General features: G+C 44.8%; 1 protein-coding gene across 6 annotated transcripts in view; it reads right to left on the minus strand.

Annotated features, from left to right (window-relative positions):
- The window catches only part of Snx24 (sorting nexin 24), a 145,106-nt gene that overhangs the window by 31,145 nt on the left and 89,423 nt on the right, over positions 1-24,538 (minus strand). For all 6 annotated transcript variants that reach the window (XM_085699861.2, XM_085699863.2, XM_085699865.2 and 3 more), the window contains one exon: positions 16,021-16,125. In XM_085699861.2, the coding sequence (XP_085555987.1) occupies positions 16,021-16,125 (105 nt within the window). The remainder of the gene's footprint in view (positions 1-16,020; positions 16,126-24,538) is intronic.

The following is a 24,538-nucleotide window of genomic DNA, read 5'->3' on the forward strand; positions in this document are numbered from 1 at the left end:
AATACGCAATTCTGTCTTGGGGGACAGCAAAAGGGAAAGAAGCCAGACAGAGCGGAGAAGTGCTTCAGATGTAACAGTTTCTCTGGCAACCTTAACTCACACCTGGCCCTTAATTCGCAGCTCGAGTGAATTTGGGGCCAGGGTGTGAAATGAACGCCCCATTCAGCACGTAAACACCCACCTTTCTTATGCACAGAAAGGGCGTTGTCAAATTCTGCATTTATTTTTTGATATGGGTTCTCTCCATGTTGTTAGGAACTCTAAATTCTCCTGCCGCTGCCTCCAAAGTACTGGGACTGCAGATCCGCACTTTCACACTCAGTCTGTAAGCACTCTGAAAATTAAGATGTGCAATCTATGTTTAATCCCTGGCACAGGGAAAGAAAATAAAGATTGGACGCAAAAAAAAAAAAAAAGGCTGGGTATGGTGGCACATGATTTTAGTTCTAGTACTTAGGAGGCAGAGCAGAGGCAGGAGGATCTCGAAGTTCAGGGCCAACCTGGTTTGGAACTACAGAGCAAGTTCCAAACCAGGCAGAGCTACCTGGTAAAAGAAAATTACCTAAAATAATGATAGAGTACTTGAATACATTGCAAGGAGTATAGAAAGGCTATCCATTGTTTTATTATTTTTAAAAGATTCTATTTATTTTTGTTTTATGGGAATGAGTGGTTTGGCCTGCATGTATATACCCGAGTGCCATGTGCCTGCAGTGCCCAGGGAGGCCAGAAGAGGGCGTAGGGTTCCTTGGAACTAGTTACAAATGCTGTGAGCTGCCATCTGGGTGTGGGGAACTGAATCTAGGTCCCCTGCATCAGCACCAAGTGCTCTTAATGGCTGAGTCAACTCTCCAGCCCTGACTATCTGGCTTTGTTAAAATCACACCACTACACTATTTTATTGACTTAAGATCTATGGGAATGGCCAGAACAGGGCATTTCATTCAGGATTGAGCACCCCTAGACCAGTGCTCCCCAAATGTAAATATAAAAACCAGTAGATACATGGTTACTTGGAGCTGACCTAAAGGCATTACTATGTCAATTACGTATCACATAAACCATTTTCAGCTGGGTCTGGTAGCTTCCATCTGCAATCCTGACTCCCTAAAGGTGGCAAAGGAGGTTTGTAAATTCCTTGCTACATAGTAACAACACCTTGTCTGAAAACAAAAGCTCCTCAACATGAAGATACAATTGAAACCAGGCTCCACTTTATGGGATTTACTAATAATCTAAAGGTCTCTTTCATTCTTGTTGGGAAATGAGAAAACCTTGGTGTTTTAGCCTCTGGGTCCTGTGCCTGCCGTGCTCTATTATGTTGGAACAAAGCGACTGCTCACTGCGGTCAAGAGTGACCAAAAATTTAAAATAATTCATACAGACTTGGTTTTAACAGCTGCCATTATGAAAACATTACTTCAGCAAGATAAGTAGGCCCACAGCTGCTCTCACTAAATTGTCATTTTTGCTTGTTTCGGTTTTTGGGGTTTTTTTGTTTGTTGTTTGTTTTGTTTTGTTTTTCTTCCAGTTCCATTCACTAACAATGCAAAGACTTTCTGCCGAGATCAGACCAGGAAATGCTCTACTTCCGTGATGTCACATAATTAAAGAACAACTGGAAAATGCTGCTTTTAATAAATTTTTGGTAAAAGACCAGTTGAAATTCTTCCTATGAAAGATTCCTGAGAAGGCCCAAAGTCTCACTTCTTGGTTTCAGGGAGACAGACAGAAGGCTCCACACGTTGTTATGGCAACAGGACTCCACAACAAAAGCAACTTCCTAAAGCATCATGTTCAAGATGTGAAGCTGTGGCAACGCTCACACTTCAGAAGTCACACGCTGTCCTCTCGCCTTCCTCTGCTGGGTCAGGTAAAGGGGGCTTCGGATTCCAGAGAAGGCTGAGTAGCATCAGTGCCCACGGGTAGCTTCCCAGGGTGCTGGAACTGTGTGCTTTTTATTCAACCCAGTTTTTCCTGCAAAGACTGGTGGGGTGTCACATGCCTTCAGGCGAGGATTATGGGGACACCCCTTTCATGTCAGTAAAAACTGGTATCATTGCCCTTTTCTTCACAGCCTCCTGCACCCCAAAACAGGCGGCAGTGCTCTGCCTAGAATGCCCGCTGTGTGGCCATCGGGCCTGCTTCCCCAATGAGATTTCTCACAGAGTCTCTTTCGATTGCTGGGGTCTCTGCGTTCAGAAGGATTTCAGGTCAGTCCCTACTCTACAGTCCTGTGAAGAAAAGTCTAGAGTCTCACTTATACCTTAGTACATACGCTAAACAAAATGGGGGCTGAGGGGCCGGCTCTGCACTTAAGAGCACCGGCCGCCCTTTGGAGAGGAGCCTGGATCCTCAGCGTCCACATGGTGGTTTCTCCTGTGTATAACTCCAGTTTTGAGGGATGGCATGTTGTCTTCTGAATTCTCTGGGCACCTGGTACACATGTGGTGCACACACATACACACAGGCAAACACAGTCATGCAAGTAAGAGATAAAAATAAATATTTTAAACAAAATGGCTAGCAGTTGGGCCAGTTGGGACATGGCACAGCCAGCCTGGCGGTGAGGAAGAAAGTAAATGTGAGATACACCGCAGAGGCAGGCCTAGGAACAGCCTTAAGAAAAGAAGATTTGAGAATGAATGAATGAGCAAATGAACAGATAGGAGATTTCATCAACCTTCTCTCTATTTAAATATCCTGCCTGATGTATGTCCAAAACAAGGTTTCAAGTGAATGACGGTTTTAATTGAATTGTTCAGATGGGTCCTGAAGAAAACATTTTCTAATTTAATTTTCATGGCTAAATAATTAAGATTAGGTATTAATCCTGCAGCCACAGGGATGGATATTCAGGGCTTTGGAGAAAACATGGCTAAGACAGGCATGGCAGACGCCACCCAGATCTGAGGAAAAACAGCTAGGTTCGTAGTAAGACATTTTAGTAAGACATTTAAGGAGCTACGGGGTGTGCATATGCTTGCACACTGAGTCATCAGCAACGACTCTGCCATGGGGACCTGTGGTTGGGTACTTAAGTAACAATGTAGCTTACACAGAGAGTAGAGGCCTAGCACCCCAAATAGACCTGTCCCTCTGTAATGGCTACATTCTTCATCCTAGCCCCTCCACCTCTGGACACACACAGTGCTGCCTCCATGCCTTTGGTGGCCAGACTCCAGCTCAAGAGCTGATGACTATAACTCGACCAAATCCGGCCCGCTGCTGCCTTTATAAAACCAGTATTATCGCAGCACGGACCCTCTGCTTTGTTTACCAGCATCTATGGCGACTCTCAGAATACGGAAGTAGAGTTGAGTGGCTAAGCTGGGCTGAGTGACTCACAGACTACAACCATTTCCCACTGACCTTGCACAGGTGTGCACTCCTGCCCACTCTGCCCAACCCTGTGTCTACCTGTCTATGCCTTCCAGTCACAATGGCAAGGCATACCACCCTTAACTGAATCTTTTTCTCCTACCCAAACTCAGATTTCCACTTTGATTCAGTGCACTATCAAACATCCCTCTCAAATAAAAAGACTTGTGCAAAGAAAATGGTTTTGACACTAAAAAATCATAAGCAAGAGGATACTATTATTAAAGAGTAACTCATTAGAGTTTCCTCCTCTGGCAGCCGGAGGAACAAGTGACACAGTACCATGCCAAACTGTGCCAGGTCCGTTAACAATGCAGGTGCACATTCACTGTTATGAGAAATCAGGGACTAACTGCACTCAATTAGTCTGCTCTGCTCTTGGATAGCTTATTTATCAGATTGGGAAAGATGGATTTAATAGTGCTGGGTAGAAACAGCTTCTTTAATTGGAAACATCACAGCATTTAGCTCACTTTGTTCTCTAGCAATTAAGAACAATTTGGAAAAGTGTTGTTGATTTTTTTTTCAACGCTATTGTCTCCTTGATTAGATTTCCGAAGATCCAGACAAAACAAATGACAATACTAGAGAGGACTATCGGTACAAATAAGAGCCCAGCAGCCAGATTACTTACCATGAGGGATGCGAGCCATCCCTATCCATTCCGTCAGTGTCCCACATCCATTCCCCCCATCGGTGTCTCCTATGTGCAGAAGGGGCAATACCTCTTCTCCAGGGCACGACTCGGTGCCCAACCTTTACACAATTATCTTTCCCCCCAAATAAGCCAAATCAACAGAAGAAATTATTTTTCTTGATTAAGCACCCACATTTCTCTTGGGAGGGAGCAAAACAAACAATTAATCTTTCCTTATTTGTTCTCAGAAGCCCCTGCCTCTTTGAACGCAGGCTATCCAGGTACCTGTGGCAGCCAGTCGGCAGCAATTAGGCCTGAGGAGAAAATGAATGGACTCAGGGCTGAGGGCCTAATCTGCCGAGAGCCCGTGCGGGAGGACAAGGTTACACCAGGAAAATTCCCTGTTGTCGGAACGCGGTGCAGAATTACGACCTGGCTTCAGCATAATTAACCAGGCTTGGGAATTTATATGAACTAAGTAATTGGAAAGAATTAGCAAGAGATATGTACATTAATCTTTACCAGTTACCCAGCGTTTAATGAAATTAAGGGTCTTGTGTTCATTCTTGCTTGCTTAGTTTGCACGCATCCTAGCTCACCTGTAGAACAAGGACTGTGTTCCCTGTGAGAGGCATAAGAAAACAGGCAGGGGGGTGGGAGAAGGAAGAAACAAACAAACAAAACAAGAAACTGTAAGGGTAAACTAGAAACAACTCCCAAACAACAGGCTCTGTGCACTACAGCTACAGGACAGAATGCTATGCAGTAGTTATTAAAATTGTTTGACAAAGAATCTTTGCCTATTATGGATTCACACTAAAATATGGATAGCTTAAATACATTGGGGAGGTTTGTTTTTTAAATATTATAGGGGGAAGTGTGAGAAAAGATAGGCTCTCTTCCGAGTTGAAAAATGTTGAAGTTCGACGATAGCAACTTGGAAATTTATATTATTTTTACGCTTTTTTATATATTTAAATTTCCATAATAAAAGAGTGAAGACTTTAAAAAAATAAATTTGCTATGGGGTAAATAAATGCTTTTGACATTTTTTTATTGATAGAGGGGTTTAGAAATCACAAAAGATGATACCATAAGTACTTGAAAATATGAGTAACAAGCCAGATGCGGTCATGGGATTCTATAATCTCAGAACTTGGTAGGCGGGGGCAGGAAGAGCACCGCCAGCTGCCGCTGACCTGGTCTGCATAGTGAGCTGCAGAGTGGCGTGAGGTGACGAAATCTAGCCCAGTTCTGAAGGTCTGAGTCATGGTTTCTTCATCTTGCTGCTAATGACATTTCAGACCAAATATCTGTTTATTATGGGGCTCTGCTGTGCCCCATAGGGTACACCTTCTTCCTGTTAGGCGCAGGTACCACCCCATTCCCAGCTCTGAAAATCAAAAGTATGGCTACACATTCCTGTAAGGCAAACACCGCTCCTGGTGCAGAAACACTGGGCTAAGAAAAATAGCTACCAGAAAGCCATCCGTGTTTTTTGTTTTCGTAGCTTTCATATATATATATATATAATCTACACAGTCCGAAAAATAACAAAACGTGTGTTATTAAAGTGTATTCATGTGTTAGAATTGTCTGTGAAGGATGTAGGTCAGTTGGGTTCTTTGCTTGAGCTGTAATTATCAAGCTAAAAACAACCTCACCACAAGACCTCACACCTTCGGACACATGGTCGCAGGGCTGAGGAGGTGGCTCTGTGGTCAGCAACAGTCCTGTTTTAGCACAAGACCCAAGTCCATTCACGGCACCCAAGCTGGACAGCTCATGACTGCCTGTAACTCCAGTTCCTGGCTCAGTGAGGGTTTCTCTCGCTGTGAAAAACATCATTACCAAAAGCAACCCAGGGAGGGAAAGGTTGACTTCGCTGACTTCAGCGCACAGCTGGAATCCAGCACTAAAGGAAGTCAGGGAAAGGACCTGAAGGCAGGAACGGGAGCAGCAGCCATGGAGGAACATTGCTTACATGGTTTACTCAGTTTGTTCTCTTACACATGCTAGGACCAGACGCCCAGGGATGGCACCGCCCACAGTGGGCTGGGCCCTTCCACATCAGTCACCCGGCAAGAAAACGCCCCCAGGCTTGCTCACAGGCCAGTCTGATGGAGGCATTTTCTCAGTCGAGGTTCATCTTCCCAGATGACCATGGCTTGTGTCAAAGTGACAAAAAACTAAAACTAAGTCAAACAGAAATACGAACCAGAACAGTACCCAACACCCTCTTCTAGCTTCAGGCACTCACACATGCCCAAACCTACAGGCAGATACACACGTAAATACACACAATTAAAGGTAAAAATTAAAAATCTTAAAAAAAAACAACCACCCACGATTCCATCTCACCAACCTGACAAAATACTAACCCATGGAAGCTCCAGGGTGCACAACCAGCTTCCTAAAATCTTCACTGAACAGTCAACCACAGCAACGAGAGATCACAACCCAAAAGCACTGTGGAGATCCAACACTCACAGAGAGATGATGTTCACCCAGGGCAGTGTGCTTCTCTAGAAGAGCCATCTGCTTCCTAACAGACACCTGTATAGAAAGAAAGCCCACCCACACTCTTTCCTTCTCAGGTACGTGTAGTGACATCACTAACTACCTGTGTTGAGAAGGGGCTTTGAGTGGGCTTTCCGCATGCCACTGCGGAGAATGACCCCACCAGCCCTCTATGTAGCACCACCACGCAGCCAGAGCATTCCCACGAGCAGAAACAGTCCAGAGAACTGAACCTCAAATACTCATCCTACCAGTACAGGGCTCTGGTTAGGATGTGGAACCCCAACGTGTTAATACTGAGGAAGTCTTTTAAAACTCAGTACACAAGCCGGGCGATGGTGGCCTTTAATCCCAGCACTTGGGAGGCAGAGGCAGGTGGATCTCTGTGAGTTCAAAGCCAGCCTGGTCTACAAGAGCTAGTTCCAAGACAGGCACCAAAGCTACAGAGAAATCCTGTCAAAAAAAAAAAAAAACCCCAAAGAACAAACAAACAAACAACCAAAAACTCATTACACATCTAGCAGACTGAAGGCTAACATGAGACAATTCATAGGCTCAAAATCCCCCAAGCTTCAAGTTTTGAGTCCCAGGGCTGCAACTCACTCGACTTTATTTCAGCCTCCACCATCTATGACCACATAAATCCCTCTAAGAGATCATAAACATTGAGATTCCCAAAGCTTTTCAAATTGCCCCTCCACTGGTCTCTGAACATTTTTGGTCCACAGTTCTGGAGACTGGGCTGTACCAGGCTTGTCTAGCCAAAGGGAGCAAGAATGCATCAGCCAAAGATTTTTAAATACTTCTTCAGAATTGAAGGTGTAGCTCAGTGCCTGGCATGTGTGAACCTGGGCTCTGTACTAAGCAGTTCATACATGCATGCATGCAATCATGCAACGAATAAAGGTCTAATTGTCTTGGAAGGTTGGATATAATTTGTCTCTTTAAAAATAACACATATGGTTAGTTTTACAAATTTTAACCACTGCTACAAACCAAAAATGATCTTAAATGCATGTGTATCGTTTTGAGATTAATGGAAATTACTGGAAAAAAATCAGTGTATGAAATTAAGCACCACAGTCTCCTGCGACTCATAAAAATGCAAGCATTTCAAATATGAGAACCAATATGGCTGGAAGAAGATGGGCCTAGACTTCATAAATTGCCTAGCTCCTACATTTCACCAAATATAAGAATCCACAGGTCTGCCTAGAGATCTCCTACCATGATGAAATTAAAAAGCAAATACTTCTGAAGAACGGTTTCCTTTCCCCAGTTTGCCCCCCCCATCCCTCCGATTATGCCACCACACTTATCTACGAAATTCTGGATCAGTGGTTAGTACACAGCTCTCTGAAAAGTCACCCCCGGAAACAAGGTTACAGGAGTTTTCCTAGACACAACAGAAACATGAATACACACCGGAATCTGAAAACACTTGCTAGCAATGATGGATTTAAGTTATTAACAGATCAAAAGGAGATGGATGGCGGTTTGCTTTTCTTAATCTACATCATCATCTGGATCTATTTAAAGATATGTGGTGCACTAACAAACTTGGTCAAGGTTTCGATAAAATCAGTAAAAATAATCTGCCCGGTTTCATTGAGTCTGTATCGATCAATAAAATCACTTGTACGAGGAAGGCACTGTTAAGTACTGACAATCCCAGCCATTAATATTATTTAACACAGTGTTCACCATGTTAACCAGAACAAAGAGCGGTTCATCTGGTGTTATAAGCAGGATCCTCATAGGCACTGCTACTTCACAGGCCTCTAAGGTGGTTTATGAAGTTCAGGCTATAGCTTCCTCTTCTATCAACAACACCCTTTCCTGTAACATATAAACTTTAAACTTTGTGTGTGTGTGTGTGTGTGTGTGTGTGTGTGTGTGTGTGCGTGTGTGATATGTGGGGCTAGCGGAGGACTTGTATGCCACAGTCTGTATAAGAAAGGCAAACCTTGTGGAGTTAGTTTTCTCTGTTGACTTTTTTATGTGGGTTCTGGGATTCAAACTTAAGTTCCTACGCTTGGGTCCCAACCGCCTTCTCGCTGTTGATAGGATTTTATTCTCCACTTCATTATCAGTTTAAATGAAATCCTTGGTAAGAATTGGATCTATTATGAATCACTGCTTGGTCTATGAATGAAACCGAACATTCTAAGACAGGGGCTGTGAAGGTTTGGGTGACAGTGCTGGCCCAGGGCTCTCCTACCATAAGCAGACTCCATTCAGTTTACCAATGCCTTTACCTTGTCAGGCATGGAGTAAAAAAGAAAAAAAATCCAACTAATCCTCAGCCAGCATTAGATGATCAAGAGCGAGATGCACAGAAAAACATTTTCTATAAGAAATGCTGTTTTCAACTACGGTGGGTAGCTATGGTTCTAAGATTGATAATAATGAGAAAACTGCATGAAAAAGTTAACACTAACTTCAAAATAATCATGATTCTAAGCCTTAAAATGGAACCTCTTCCCGGCCTTTAAAACCTTGAATACTCAAAATCCTTGCAACTTAGGTACAGAGATGGTCACCATTTTGCCAAGACAATTATAGGGGCCCCTGCCAGGGAAGCAGCTCCATCAAAGAACCAATCACAGATCAGTTAGATCTAATTGGTTATTCTTAGAGCCAATCACAGTTCAGTTAGATCTAATTGGTTATTCTCTGAACCAATCACAGTTCAGTTAGATCTAATTGGTTATTCTCAGAACCAATCACAGTTCAGTCAGATCTAATTGGTTATTCTCAGAACTAATCACAGTTCAGTCAGATCTAATTGGTTATTCTCTGAACCAATCACAGTTCAGTTAGATCTAACTGGTTATTCTCAGCTCTCTTGGGCTTACTCTGCCATTCTCAGAATGTTTTAAACAGATAAAACTTAGGATACAATACAAGACTCAGAGAAAAGGTCCCTAGAAAAACTCTCATTGCTAGCACTACTTTTAAAACAACCAGAAAAAGGTGAAACTATATACCTAAAATGTCTCCCGGCCATAAAATAGGTATTTCTGGTCAATCAAGAGCCGAATGTTAAGTTTGTGAGTAGTTTATGAGAAGTGAATCCCCAGAAGCAGTCTTGTGTGGAGGAAGTAGTCAGAACATATTTGTACTATGTTTGTACACGCTTGTGCACACTCCAGCATTCCAGAGTGAATTTGAGACCAGCCTAATCTACGTAGTGTATTCCAGCCAAGACTACCCAATGAGACCATCTCAGAAACGAAACAAAATTCTCTGTTTAAACCAGTGTATCCACACTATCATTTTTATAATTTTATCAACTCAAAATTGTAGTAAAGGCATGTGTTGCCACACCTGAAAACCGGAATCCCACCCCAGGACCCATATGGTGGAAAGAGACAACTATTCTCATAGTCATCTTCTGAACTGCCAGATGGACGCCTGCATATGTGTATGTAAGTACACTCAGACACACACACACACACACACACACACACACTTTAAAACATGTAAAATTAATTAAATAAAAGTCATGAAATTGTCTAGGGTAGTACATTTTATATTTCTTGAGCAATTTTGAAGCATGTAGGAAAAACATAAAGAAAGAATAAAAACCCAAGAAGGGCTGGTGTGAGTGTTTCTATTGCTGTGAAGAGACACCACGACCACAGCAACTCCTAAAAGTTAATGGGGTTGGCAGCTTACAGCTTCAGAGGTTTAGTCCATTATCATCAATAGCAGAGAACATAGTGGCCGGGAGAATGGCGGGGATGCAGAGAAACATGGTGCTGGAGAATTCTACATCTTGATCCAAAGGCAACAGGAAGTAAACTATCTCATGAAACCTCAAAGTCTGCCTCCACAGTGACATGCTTCTCCAACAAGGCCAAACCTATTCATAGTGCCACTCCCTTTGGGGGCTGTTGGGGGAAGCTGTTAGTTTGCTCCCGGCTGCCCAGACCACCAAATAATGATTCAGAAACTATATTATTTGCAATACTGTTTGGCCAATAGTTTAAGTATATTTCTGGCTAACTCTTACATATTAAATTAACCCATATCTATTAATCTGTGTATCGCCACATGGCTGTGGCTTACTGGCCAGTTTCCCATGGGCTCCAGTGGAGGTGTCTGTCTCCAGTGGGCCGCTACATGACCTCTTGCTCATTCCACCTACTCCCTCCTCCTCTATCTGCCTGGAACTCCCTCCTTGCCCTATTCTGCTAAGTCACTGGCCGAAACAGCTTCATTCATTAACCAATAAAAGCAAAACATAGACAGAAGAACTTCCCATACTAGGGGGCCATTTTCTTTCAAAACACACATCTGGGAAGACGGCTCAGTGAGTACACGCAATTGCTGTGCAAACATGACACCTGACGTGGATCCCTGGAGCCCGGGGAAAAGCTAGTCAGTGGTGCATTTCTGTCACCCAGCACTTCTACAGTATGGAGGCAGAAACAGCAGGATCCCAGGGAAGTTCAAGTGAGCGGCCAGCCTGGAGTTTTCTGTGCAGCAGTCAAGAGAGGCTTGCCTCAAACAGGACTGGAAGCAAGGACTGATGCCCAAGGTCCTCTGTCATTTCTACATGTGGGCTGTGGCAAGCCTGTGCCCTCACCCACATATAAACACAAAAACAAATACGGCTGGAGAAATGACTCAGCAGTTAGAGCACTGACCTCTCCTCCAGAGGACCCAGGTTCAATTCTCAGCACACGCAGGGCAGCTCACACTATCTGTATGTTACTACATTCCCAGGGGATCTGATGCCCTCTGCTGGCCTCTGAAGGCACCAGGCACAAAAGTGATGTATGGACATACATGCAGGCAAAGCACCCATACACTAAAATAAATTAATAACAATAATAATAAATTTTTAAAAAATCAACAAATAGATTCCACTTCCAAGAGATTGGGAATGTATTTTTTTCTTATTCTTCCAACTTAATTCTACTGAAAACAGTACATGTCTATAAAACAAGAATAAGATTAGGAAAGGATCAGGGAAAGGGGGAAATTGTTAGAACACCAGGATCTGAGGAATGGACCCTATGGCTTCCCATAAAGCTGAAACATCAGCAGTCACCCAAACCCATGCTCCCCAGCCAGAGTGCCGTGACCACGGCCACCATGCCAGCGTTTCATGCTACGTGTATTTGATATGCTTACTTCACTCCCCCACCCCCAAGATGATGTGACATTCTTATCTGAAGATCGAGTAGCTTCTATCCTCTCCCTCTCTCGTTTTGCCCCTCCTCTCTCCCCTTCTCTCCTGGTTCTTGCTACTCTCCCTGGGCTGATCTTGAACTCCTAGGTTTAAGTGATGTTCCTATGTCATCCTCCTGAATAGATGTGAACAGACACAGGCCCAGTGCAAGGTGGCTTTTTCATACTGTAAAATGTTTTAAAAAAAAAAACCTACCATTAAAAACGTGCCAGGTAGCTATCTAATGTCTCTGTATCTTTAAATAAGCTACATTATTTCATTGATACTGATGCTATTTCTAAATTGTAGTTTACAGATTAGTACGTCATTCACTCCTGAACAAAAGAACAGCTAAACCAAACATAAGTGTGGGCTTTCTTTGATTCTCATTTTTAAACTATTAGTGACTAAAGAACAGAAAAGAAGGTGAAAAATACAGATATTAAGAATGGTTTTGCTTCTTTTGATTAACATCTTAGAACAAACTTAATTTTGAAAATGGGTGACTTTATCTTTCTTCTTTAAAGTTACTTCCTAACTCCGGGAATGTCCCATAAGCTGTTCTCGGGCTGAGGCAAAAAACTGGTTTGCGTTCATGAGTTCAAAGCTGGCATGGACCAGTTAGGCTGTTTCAAACAATACACAGCAAACAAACAACTCCCCATTGAGCCAGATGACAACACAGAAAATGGAAGCATTATTGGCTTTGGCTAGGATTTTGAATGCTCAGGTTAAAAACTCTAAAAACTTTAAAGATCATGGTGTGTGTCATTGAGATGCCTCGGTGGTTAAGAGCACTTACTGAGCTTACAGAGGACCTGGGATTCAGCCCCCACATAACCACTCACAACCACCTGCAACTCCAGTTTCAGGGGACCAGTGCTGTCTTCTGGTCTCTGTGGGCTCCTGCACACATGTGGTACACATACAGACGAGTGTGCGTGCCTGTACACACACACACACACACACACACACACACACACAACTGACAAAAAACCAACATTTACTCACCAATCAACTATTCAATCAACCAATCAGGGAAGACTCATTCGGATAAATTGTAATGTTGACCACTATAAAGTCTTTCCTTGTACCTACTATTACATGCAATATAAACCTAACAAGGATGCAATTTGTTTCCTATCTTAGAAAATCACCCGTGTGTAATGAGAAGAGCCCATACTGGGCAATGGGAAAATAAAATTCCACCCCAGGCCCTTTAACAAATGTACTTGGGAAGGTGACACAGGCTTTAGAGGCTCTCTAATTTCAGTCTCCCTGTGGCTAAGGAAAACAGCTGTGTGGGCCACCACAGGTAAGGGGTGGGGCTGCAGTCACAGGTGACCAGTTGCCCTCCAGAAGAGAAGGGTCCTTTGCCCTGACCTTGTCAAGAAACAGACTGCCTCTGACAGGCAGCAAATGAGCTGGCGGGAGGAATCTAGGCCTCTGTGGCCTTTGGAGCATGGCTTGGACCAGGCCAGTGTTGTACTCTAAGGCGTAGGCTGAACTGACTTGCAGGTGTCTGACGAGACAGGTTGGTGGCAGCCACTCCCTGGGGTTGAGCCAGGTCCTGAGGGTGAATGGGACTGTCCTTGGAGTTAGGTGGGCAGTGGAAGAGATGACAATGCTGTCTACCTCATTGAGACCTAGAAAACAAGAGTTGTCCGCAGCCGGGGTTTTGCCCTTCGCTTCTGGACCTCACAACAACCTCTGCCTAGTGCCCACTGTCCCAGGGCGAAGCAAAGACTCAGTGAAATCCTCTGGGCTTTCAAAAGTCACTGAGCGACACCAACGTGAATTTGAAACACACAGCAGGAAGCAAGCACCCTCAGCCCTCAACCACATCTTTCAAGGCCCATTTCTGAGAATAGAAAATTCTAAGCTCAATTTAAGCGCCATTGTAAGCTCCCTCCTGTGTCAGATGATTTTCTCCACATATTTACATACGGAGCACAAACAACTTAAAATGTTTACACTGAGGAGTAATGGAAGTCATGTGTCAAATGCAGTGGGGGTGTGTGTGGAGGGGGGCTAAAGCTCTCTCCAGAGCTAAAGCCTGAAGATATACAATAGCTGTGGAAAATCTGGCCCTGCAAATGAAAGCGCTTTGTTTACCTATCCCATCTAATTACAGAGAGCATGCCTCCTACCCTTTGCAGACGATTTCTTAGGTCGCTTTCGCTTGGTTTTTGGCTTGCTGTTTGCTCTCAAGTGTTGCCCGAAGCTATGGAATCCTGATCGCTCTACCAAAGAATCTCAGAGAAGGCCACACACACTCCGGCGATTTGTGATTCCACTTTCCTAAATTTAGGCTCTTGCTCCCAGAGACACATATGGAGAATCCTTCCTCCAAGCCGCGAAGCCCAAGAGAAAACCCCATAAACATCCTCCTCCTCAGTCCCCATCTCTTCTGCCCTGTGCGTCCTCCTTGGACAGGGTCAAGATGACACCACAAGAGAAGGTTGGGAACTGACACCTGGCATCTTTCTTTCCACCAAGATGTCCTCCTCTTTGTCCCTGGGCATCAGCCACCAGTGACTCAGACCCAGTCATCCGTCAGAGCTCTGTATGGGGACAGCACACAAGCTTGACAGCTCCCAGTTTCTCTCCTGTGCAAGATCCACCCTGGAGTTAATAATGCTTGAAGGCCACAAGGACAATGAAGAAAGAACACAGCTATGCTGCCCATTTCTCTAATACAATCATCTTAGAAGGATCAGTCTTCTTCACTCTTATAAGAAGTCTGACTCTTCTGTCTTGTGTTGTTTTCTGAGATGGGGTCAGGCTGGCCTTAAATTTCTGGTTCTCTTGCCCAAGTCTCCAAAGTGTTGGGATTATAGGTTTTCCTCAACACATCTGCATCCCAAAGTGCTGGGATTATAGGTTTTCCTCAACACATCTGCATCCCAAAGTGCCTTGGGATTACAGGTATGTCTAACAAATTTGCATCCTTCTTTTTGGAGGCAGGATTCCTTTCCTCACCAAACTATGCCCACCTCCACACATCACTTCTCACATGGGACTAAATGTAGCACACGTCTGACTATTTGCGTCTAATTGGGCACCTGTGCTGCCCATCTAATGAGGACACCATGGAATAGTCACCTGACACTTCGGAGGCTTTGGTAACATTCAGATAAGTGGACAGTATAATGGTCTGTCCTGTCCCTTTAACAGACAAGCTCCACCCACTCCCTCCCCAGTCCGCTAAGGCAGGCAGATCTTCCTTCTGCTTCCAGCCTGAGTTCTTTCCTTTCCATCTCTTTCCCAAAGAGGCAGCTTCTGTCTCTTTCCCTTCTCCCCGACATTCTCCCCTTCCCCCCTCTCTCTGGTTTTCTTTCTCTCTCTCTCTCTGCCTCTCTCTGCTCTTCCTCTTCTCCCCTTCCTCCGTTCCCTTTCCCTTCCATAACCCACTAAATAAATACCCACTATCTCTGTATGATGTGTCTCTGTCTCTCACCTGCTGCACAGCTCCCTGCCTGGGGCCTGCTGGCCCTCATGGCCCACAGGCCACTCAGGGTACTGCAGGGTTTTATTTTTACCATAACTGACAGTGTCTTATTCTCTGTCACTTGTGTAGGAGGCTTTCATCTGATCTCGCCCAGTTCTGCTTGTCCTTCAAGGAGAGAGTAGAGAACTTCCTCATGCATTCCTTCTAAAACCTTCCTAATGCTGTGGCACATCAATACAGCCCAACCATAAAATTATTTTCGTTTCTACTTTTTATCTGTATTTGCTACTGTTATGAATCGTAATGTAAACATCTGTGTTTTCTGATGGTCTTACAAGACCTCTGTGCAAGGGTCATTCAACCCCCAAAGGGTCGCGCCTCACAGGTTGAGAGCCACTGCTATAGATATATATTCTAATTCTCAGAAAAGTTGACACCTCCTCAGGGGCAATTTCCATACAGTCTTGGTAGGGTTTTACACATAGCTTAGCCTGCCCCGCTGAAGATTTATTTTCTCTCAGGACTCCAACTAGTACCTGAACATCTAAAACCAAGGGCTAAGAAAACAGAATCATTGCATCTAAAACACAAAGCAATCTGTGGAACTGAATTTAAAGATGCACAGATCATTTCAATAGCATTCTTCCCAGGACACTAAATCTGAACTTACCCAGTGCGTAAGCAACTTTAAACAGAATCCAATAAAAGCTAATGAACCAAACGATAGCCATATTTGTAACTGAAAACAGCCTGCATCTCAGAATCTCCGGCTGCTGGTCAGTATTTGGTGTCACACTCTTACATTAGTGAGACAATGATTTAGGCTCTGTTACACTGAGCATCTCTTACCTGCAAATATGTTTCCAGGCCTTGCCGCCGTTGTTCCAGGACTTTGGGGACCCAGTTCCTGACGTGTTTAGAAGGGATTTCTGGAGTCTTTATACATTTCTTAAGCTTCCAAGACAGAAGAGAAAAGATGTCTGTTAATTATAATAAAATCATTTGGGAGAAAGAAAAACCAACTAAGCAAAATAAACCTTGACTAAAATATGCCGAGAAGTTTTTCAAGCATTTTTTACTTAGGAGGTCTGATTGTTCAGGCTTCAGGACAAATGGGTTTTATGTCTGATAATCGTTATGATGAATATTTCAGATTTAAATGAGTTTTTTCTGAAACATTGAAAGTCTAGTACTTGAACTAAAAGGAAAGCAAAGTAAGACAGATAGTTTCAAATACCAATTTATTTCACAGTCATATTAACACAAGCTTTTAATCTAGTTCTCCAGCTAAAGAGAAAGTTCTTCCACATATGATTTTCACATTAGAAAACAGAACAAAGTGTGGACATTTCTGACCACTGTCGCCAGAAATGTCACATTAACTGGAGCACAACACTCAGGAGGGGTTCTAGAAATTTCTGAAATAAAGTGAATTTGAAAATATAGACAAAGGCTAATCCTTCCAACAATCCAGAAGAGAACTACAAGCTCTCCTCATGCACACTGAGGGGCAGTTTTGAGTTAGAATATCCAGACAGTCCTTTTGGTAACGACACTTAAAATATATATATATTCTGGGTTGGAGAGATGGCTCAGTTGTTAAGACCACTGGCTGCTCTTCCGGGGGACCAGGGTTCGATCCCCTGCACCCACATAGTGGCTCACAACCATCTGTAACTCCAATTCCAGGGGTCTGGACACCTCCCTCCGAACTCATCAAGCACCAGGCACAGAAGGGTACACAGACATCCATGCAGGCAAAACACCCAAACAAATAAAATCAAATAAAAACTTAGTTTTCAAAAAAGCTATTCAAAGTTAAGTCAGAGCTGCTCTGGTCTGTAAAGTACCATCTATCGCCAAGAAGGGCTGAGCCCTAAACCTGGAGGTTTTCCACATACAGCAAAGCAGAATTTTTTTTCCAGTTTGGTAAAATTATTGATTTAATAACAGGGTGAATGTCCTGGATTATCTGGGCAGGTTCAATGCAACCATGAGGCCCTTACAAGAGGGCAGAGGTTACAAAGTATAAGGGATGGTGGTGCACACCTATAATACCAGTACTTAGGAGGCTGAGGCAGGAGGATCACAATGCGGAGGGTACCCTAGACTACAAATAAAGATTCTGGGTCAGGGCAGAAATGTAGCTCGGCACTTGTTTAGTATGTACAGTCCATTGGGTTTAGTCACCAGGATCTAAAAATATAAAAGTAAAAAAAAAAAAAATCCTAAGTATGTGGCTATCTTTTAATGAGGTCTCAACAGCCTCCATAAGCTAAAAATGTCAGTGCAGGACCTTTAGAAGCTTGGCTGTTTCTACTCAGGGCTTCTAGAAGCTTCAACGGACCTACTACCCAGGGCCTCTAAAAGGGTTGCAATTCTGTTGGCCAACTCAGTTTTAGCCTGGTTAAATTGATTGTGGACTTTGAAACCTTAGGTAGCACGAGAGAATAAACCCATGAAGCTTTATACTACTAAGCTTATAGAATGGTGCCCAAAGTAACGTCTATAAGTGAATAAGCCCACCATCCTAATGAAATCTTGAAGACTTACTAACATGGCCCCTTCGCAAAACACGCAGAGAAAGAACATTTTCTCATCCATGAGAAAGCGCACGACTGAACCTGTATAGCCAAATGCACGATTAAACTTGTGTAGCCAAAAACACAATAAAACTTCTTTCCACATTTAAGAAAATTTTCACCAGTGACTACTCTAGGCTGAACCTTATGGACACTATGAGGAAGGAGCATTTCCAACAGCAGCCCTTCAATGGCTGAGCCCATGTTTGCCTCCTCCCTCTATGCAGATACAAGTGATTGCAAGCCCCGATCTATACTTTCTTACCAATGGAACTTGTAGGAACAGAATTACACCGTCTCCTGGACAGAGCTGCCTGGAGAACTATAAGCCTGCTGGAGCCTGAAGTCATTGGAGATTCCCAGTGTTATAATTTTGCTGGCCTTCCCTGTCAGTACCTTTTCCCTTTGAGATACAAGTTCTGCCTACTCCCAGTGTCCCCCTTCCTGCCCAGGCAAGCTGGTCTCTGCTCTCCTGCTCTCTCCTCTCCTCTCCTCTCCTCTCCTGTCCTCTCCTGTCCTCTCCTCTCCTCCTCTTCTTCTTCTCTCTCTCTCTCCCCCGCCACTGTTCTTCTGAAGAGGCAGCTTTCTGTCTCCCTCTTCCCTTCTTCTCTCTCCTATCCCCCTCTCTGTCACTCTATTTCTCTATTTTTCTCTCTTCTCCCCATACCCCCTACTCTTACACTCTCCCAATACCCATTAAATAAACTCTCCATACCCAAGCTCTCTCTATATGGTGTATCTGTCTGTCCCTTACCAGCCACAGTCTCCCACCCGCAGTGGGACCTGCCAGGGTCACTCATGCCATAAATCGTAACACCCAGAGAAGACTGGTTCCAAAGAGAAGACAGCATGGGGACACTAAAGGGATTTAGGATTTGTTCAAGCATATTATTCTCCTGCCAGTTAGAGAAAAGAATTTTATCACTTCTCCATCATTTGGCTAAGATCAAGTGTGGAGAAAAGAGCTCTGGAGACAGCAAAGGGTCCCAGGAAATAGCTATGAACAGCCACTGGGCTCCTCCTCCATGGTCCTTAGCACTAGGGACATACCTGTCCCCAATTGCCTTAGGGTTCTGTTGCTCTGATAATAATAACAAACACCTTTACCAAAAAGGCCTAGAGAAGGGAAGCTTTATTTCATCATCAGGGAAGTCAGGGCAGGAACCTGGAGGCAGGAACCACGCAGGCCATGAAAGACTGCTGCTTATTGGCTTGCTTCCCATGGAATTCTCACCCTACTTTCTTACACCATTCTCAACCACCTGCCAAGGACAGTAAGATGGACCCTTCCACATCAATCAATCAAAAACAAAACAAACAAACAAACAAAAAAGCCCTACAGACTTACCTACAGGCCAATACATGGAGATATTTACTCAATTAAGATTCCTTCCTCACAGACGACACTAGATTCTGTCCGGTTGACATTACAACTAGCCAGCACCGCACACCAGCAAAAAACAAGTTAACGGAGCAGATGAAAGTGATAGCATTAAAATCGGGGGTGGGATGGGGTGGCAGGGAGAAGGCCTGTGTGAGGTGGCAGTGTCTGAGGCACGAACTGAATTCTGTATGAAGGAGGCCAGGTGAGCAACCCAAAGAACATTAGGGCAGAGACATCAATAGAAAGGGAGAGCCAGGCCTTCGGTGCTCAAAGCCAGCAAGGAGAGAAGGCCTCTCACAGGTGGTAACACCATACACTTCAGGGCCCTGTGGGACATGGCCAAAATTTGGCTATTATTTCAAATGAGAGGTAAATTGATGAATCAACAATTCATGCCATGACCTAACCTTTACTTTAGAGGGAACATGATGGGGTCATTGAACAAGAAAGACAGCATGGGGGAGAGAAGTGGAGCTAGCAGGCCAGTTCAAAGCCTGAAGAGAGCGAGACAAGAGGTGATGGTCTTGGCTGTGTGTGCTGGTAGTGGGTGTGGGCAGGTGTGGCAGGCTGCGGGTGTGCAAAGTCGATCTGATCTTCATGGCGCGAGGGCGGACCTTCAGGTGTGGGCCTCCTCTGGCCGCTGTCTTGATGAACTGCCTGCCATTGACTGAACACTGTCATAAAGTCAGGTTTGAGCTTGGTGGCTGTATTAGACTTCTCTAAAACTGATAGAACGAATACGGCTGTGAGCCAGTCAGCCCAACAACAGCTGCCCATTGATGGAAAGCCCAAGAATCACTTAGCTCATGAAGCCGGATATCTCAGTCAGTCTTCAGGACACACCGGAAACCCAAAGTATGCTCTAATGCCAGCCAGAGTGAGGACAAGCAGGCACAGAGTAAAGTTTCCTTCTCCCATGTCCTTTATGTAGGTTGTCACCAAAAAGGTGTGGCCCCGATTTAAGATGGATCTTCCCACCTCAAACGGTCCAGATTAAAGGTGAGTCTTCCTGCTTCACATGGCTTAATTAAGAAAAGGCTCTCATGGGTGTACTCAGATACATTCAAGTAGACACCAATGAATCCCTACTAGTTAGTCCCCAAATCTACAGTTCCTGGGAGCCACAGGATTCAACCCCTGGCCTTTGGTGAATGGAGAGCATGGTCTCCCTACCTCCACCTCCAGCTGTGTGTAAAAATGTGACTGCAGGCTGGGTGGCGGTGGCTCACGCCTTTAATCCCAGCACTCAGGAGGCAGAGGCAGGCGGATCTCTGTGAGTTTGAGGCCAGCCTGGTTATAAGAGCAAGTTCCAGGACAGGCTCTAAAGCTATACAGAGAAACCCTGTTTTGAAAAACCAAAAATAAAAAAAAGTAAAATAAAAAAAAATGAACAAGAATGTGACTGCATTTTGGTCATGAGAAGAAAGCAGAGAAGGTGTCAATCCAATCCAAGAAGGGCTCTCAGAAGTCGCAGAGGGAGGGAATCTTTCCTTCCTTTCATTCCTCCACTCTTTACATGAACGGCCCATGCAAAGGGTGGAGCCAGACCAGACACCTTTGGGTGGAACTTCTGTTTTCCCAGAAAGATAGCCGGACTTGTTCCTGAAAGAGTGTGAAGCAAGGCCTGGAGTGGCCGCAGCTCGATTATAATCAGAAAGTAAAGTCATGATAGGACAATGGATACTGAGGCGAGCTCCATCCCTTGGGGTGCCTGCTTTAGGTTTCCTGAGGATAACAATAGATCTCTTACTTGCTTAAGAAAACCGGTCAAAGTTCTATGACATACAACCTTAGAGACTCCTAACATAAAGGAATCAACTCTTGAGGTGGGAGAATCTAAGCTAGAGATGCCTCTAGGTGTCCGTGTGGAGTTAATGTGTGAGCGAGCATATAGAATTCTGTAAACCCAGGAGTCTGAATCCTGCGTAAATAGCATTTATAGACATAGAACTAAATCAGATTGCATTGAGAGTGAAGTCCTAACACAGCAAAAGAGCTATGGTGGGCAGAATGCACAAATTGGCCCCATGGTGTTTGCAGCCTACCTAACTCCTTCCATGTGGGATAGTCTCCTCCACGGTTACATGGCTGTACACCTCAGTCTTCGCAAACTGATGGCTTTGAGGAAGTGTCTAGGGCTTGAGGTGGCCTCAAGCAGCTAAGAGCTGCCTCTATCAAGAGTCTGCAATACAAGGCATCACCCCTACAGATTCAGGCAGAAGTCTGCCCAAGTGAGCGTAGGCGCGGGCTTCAGCGGACAAGACCACATCATGGCTGTCCTTGATCACAGCCAGTCAGACAGACTCCTGACCCATGGAGACTCTGTGTGACAATGGTTACCTGAAGGTTTGCGTCTGAGGTGACTTACTAGGCTGCACTCAAACACTGGGAAGGCCAACGCTGAGGGGCAGGTAGTGAGTGGGGGTGTACCCCACAGGAGTGTTTCTAAAAGGGGGCAAGGGGAGGCAAGACGACTGTGCAAGCCTCACAACCTGAGTTTGACCCCCCGACAAATGCTCTACACTCTGTCTCTCCGGTTTTCTCTCTGCATCTCGAGGACACAGCACTGAAGACATTTTTTCCCTTCTGTTTACAGGAGGGTATGGAGGGAACCGATCAACACACAGACTTTCTCCACGACACATTTGGAGGGGGGCAAGAATTTAGATGAGAGACAAACCCAAGACAATAGGTTTCCAGGAGGGCTCAGCTGCTTGCAAGATAAATACTCCTTGTCTACTTCATCTGATGATTAACTGTCCCGCTACGCAGCTTCTGGGCAAACGGCCTTTCTGATGCGTGTACAGATAAACACTTGTGCACGCGCACACGCATGCACACGCACCTTTTCAGTATGGAGCCATTCCCTTTCCCTTCTGACATTGTTAGAACTCACTGAGAACTTATTACAGACAGAAAAGACCTACATGCATATGGCGTGGCTAGAAAAACCTACTATTGTCCCCCAGAGAAGTTCAAAAACAATTTTACAAAGGACAGAAATAAAAAAGAATGGAAACAAAAGCATCTAAAGAAGTAGAGACAAAAAAGAAAAAGAAGCAAGCAGAGCTATTTGGAAGGGGGTTGCCATGAGATAACCCTTCCTGCATTCTATCACCCCCGTCTTCTCAGGGTTCCCTCAGGGCTGGTACATGGGTGCTGTTCTCTTGGTTTGATCCCACAGAGCAGTTTTCTGGTTCATCTGAAATGTGTGCTTCATTACATTGAATAAAAGAGAACGCGATATTTGACTCAAACCCCAAGGAGGCAATAACAAAAGATGAGGATAGTTAATTCGAAAATGAACCAGCCCCGTATTTCCCTGAAAACGTTGTGAATAAAGGGGTGGGCTGGAGCTGACAGAAAACAGCTGGGAAAGCAGGAAGCCAACCACGTTCAGAAGTCTGCAGTGTGGGGCGGAGTCTGGGGCCTAGGACAGCACAGCTCTCTGCAGGAATGGCCATGGAAAGTGATAAATGACTTGGCAGGGGTAGGGGTGAGTGGGGCACGGGGCTGGTGTCTTCACACACTTAAAGGCCGACCCTCACAAGAGCCTGTGCCTGAGCCAGGGGATACCTTGTTCCAAAGAACAGGATGGAGTCTTGTTTGGTTTGCCGCCCCTACCTCCTCTGAGCACAGCAGAAGCTAAGAAGGAACCGAGATTAGAGGAACCTGGGGTCAGATTTCCAATAACATAAACGTTCACCCAGAACATATATGATGCTCTTCAATATCCCAGACAGCAGATAGTTAACTCTGTGAAAAATACAAAGGAAAAGATAGGGGGCGGGGGAAGCAAGGGGGGGCAGGTGCAGCAATACACATCTGACATTGTAGCCTGTGAGGGAACCATGAGTTTTCAGGCAACCTGGAACCCAGCTGGAGATATGGGACAACTAAGCTTTGACTGTGTTAAGACATAATTTTAATTGTTTAAGTAGAAATGTCTATGTTAAATGGAACAGGCGTTTCGGGGGGGGGATTAAAAAACAGGCATCTGGCGCTGAAGAACTTGAATGTCCTGCTTTGTTTTTAACACACGGGTAGATGATGGGCATTTAGCCTGGCAAAGAAAGGGAAGTGCGGGCCTATACAGGACGTGCTTGGGTATGGCTAACAGGAACTTTTCTTAGGAGAAGCAGAAGAAACAGGGCTGGCCAATAGGCGGTTGGAAGTGGACAGAATGATGATGCCTTCAAAGACACCTGAGACCCCCTCATCCCCAGAGCCCATGAGCGGTGCTCCTGTGCAGACAGGGGCTTTACAGACAGGATTTAAATGCAGGATGTTGATATGGAATGGTATCCTGGATTATTATTGGGATGGGCCCAATGTGGGCTGTGAAGATTGGAGATGACAGGAGGGAGGCAGAAGCAGGAAGGACGGTAACGGCCAGCTTGGAGGACGGAAAGGGACACGAGGAATGTGGGCAGCTGCTTGGAGCTACAGACGGCAGGAAATGGACTCTCCTATGGGAACACAGCCCTGTCCACCCACTTAGCGCAAGGTAATAAACGTGTCTTGTTTTAAGTTGCCCTTTTTGTTGTTATTTGCTATAACAGCAATGGGGAACTGACACAAGGTTTGAGAACACTGTCCCGGGAGTCACCATCTGTGGCACGGTAGACAGTTCAAGCCCACATCAGTGAGAGCGGAGAAAGGTCTGGAAACGCAGGCAAACTGACATGGAGTACCGAAAGGGGGAAAGATGAGGAGCAGACTGTAGACACAATACAAAATAGCAAGCACCATTCTGGGGTGACGGTGAAAAACCAAGGGGTGCTCAACGCAGGAATGTGGAAGCATGAGATGGTAGGACCTAGTGACATTCTAGAAAGGTCAGGTAAGAGAAAGGTCAGAAGGACCTTCAACACTCCGACCTGGAACTGTTAGTGCTAAGCGTTGTGTGTGTGTGTGTGTGTGTGTGTGTGTGTGTGTGTGTATGCATGTGGTATGTGTATAATTAGTGTGTGTGGTGTGTGCATATTTAGTGCGTGTGGTGTGTATGTATACAGTATGTGTAATGTGTGTATGTGGGGTATGTGTGTGTGGTATGTGTGTATGGTGTATGTATACAGTGTGTGTAATGTGTGTATGTGGGGTATGTGTGTGTGGTATGTGTGTATGGTATGTGTGGTGTGTATATATGTGTGTTGTGTGTATATGTGTGTTGTGTGTATATGTGTGGTAGTGTGCATGTGGTGTATGTATGTGGTGTGTGTATGTGAGGCGTGCGTCTTATGTGTGGTGGAGGGCTGTATCTGAGTGACACCTTTAACAACATAATTCACAGTAGGAACTTCAAACACCAGCGAGCATAAGATCCTCTGGGGAACTCAGTCAAGACGCAGCTCACCAGGCTCTATTACAGACAGCCTGATTCAGTGCGACCAGTGGGATG

This window comes from Myodes glareolus, chromosome 13 (genome assembly GCF_982192425.1).
Source record: "Myodes glareolus chromosome 13, mMyoGla1.1, whole genome shotgun sequence".
NCBI lineage: Eukaryota > Metazoa > Chordata > Mammalia > Rodentia > Cricetidae > Myodes > Myodes glareolus.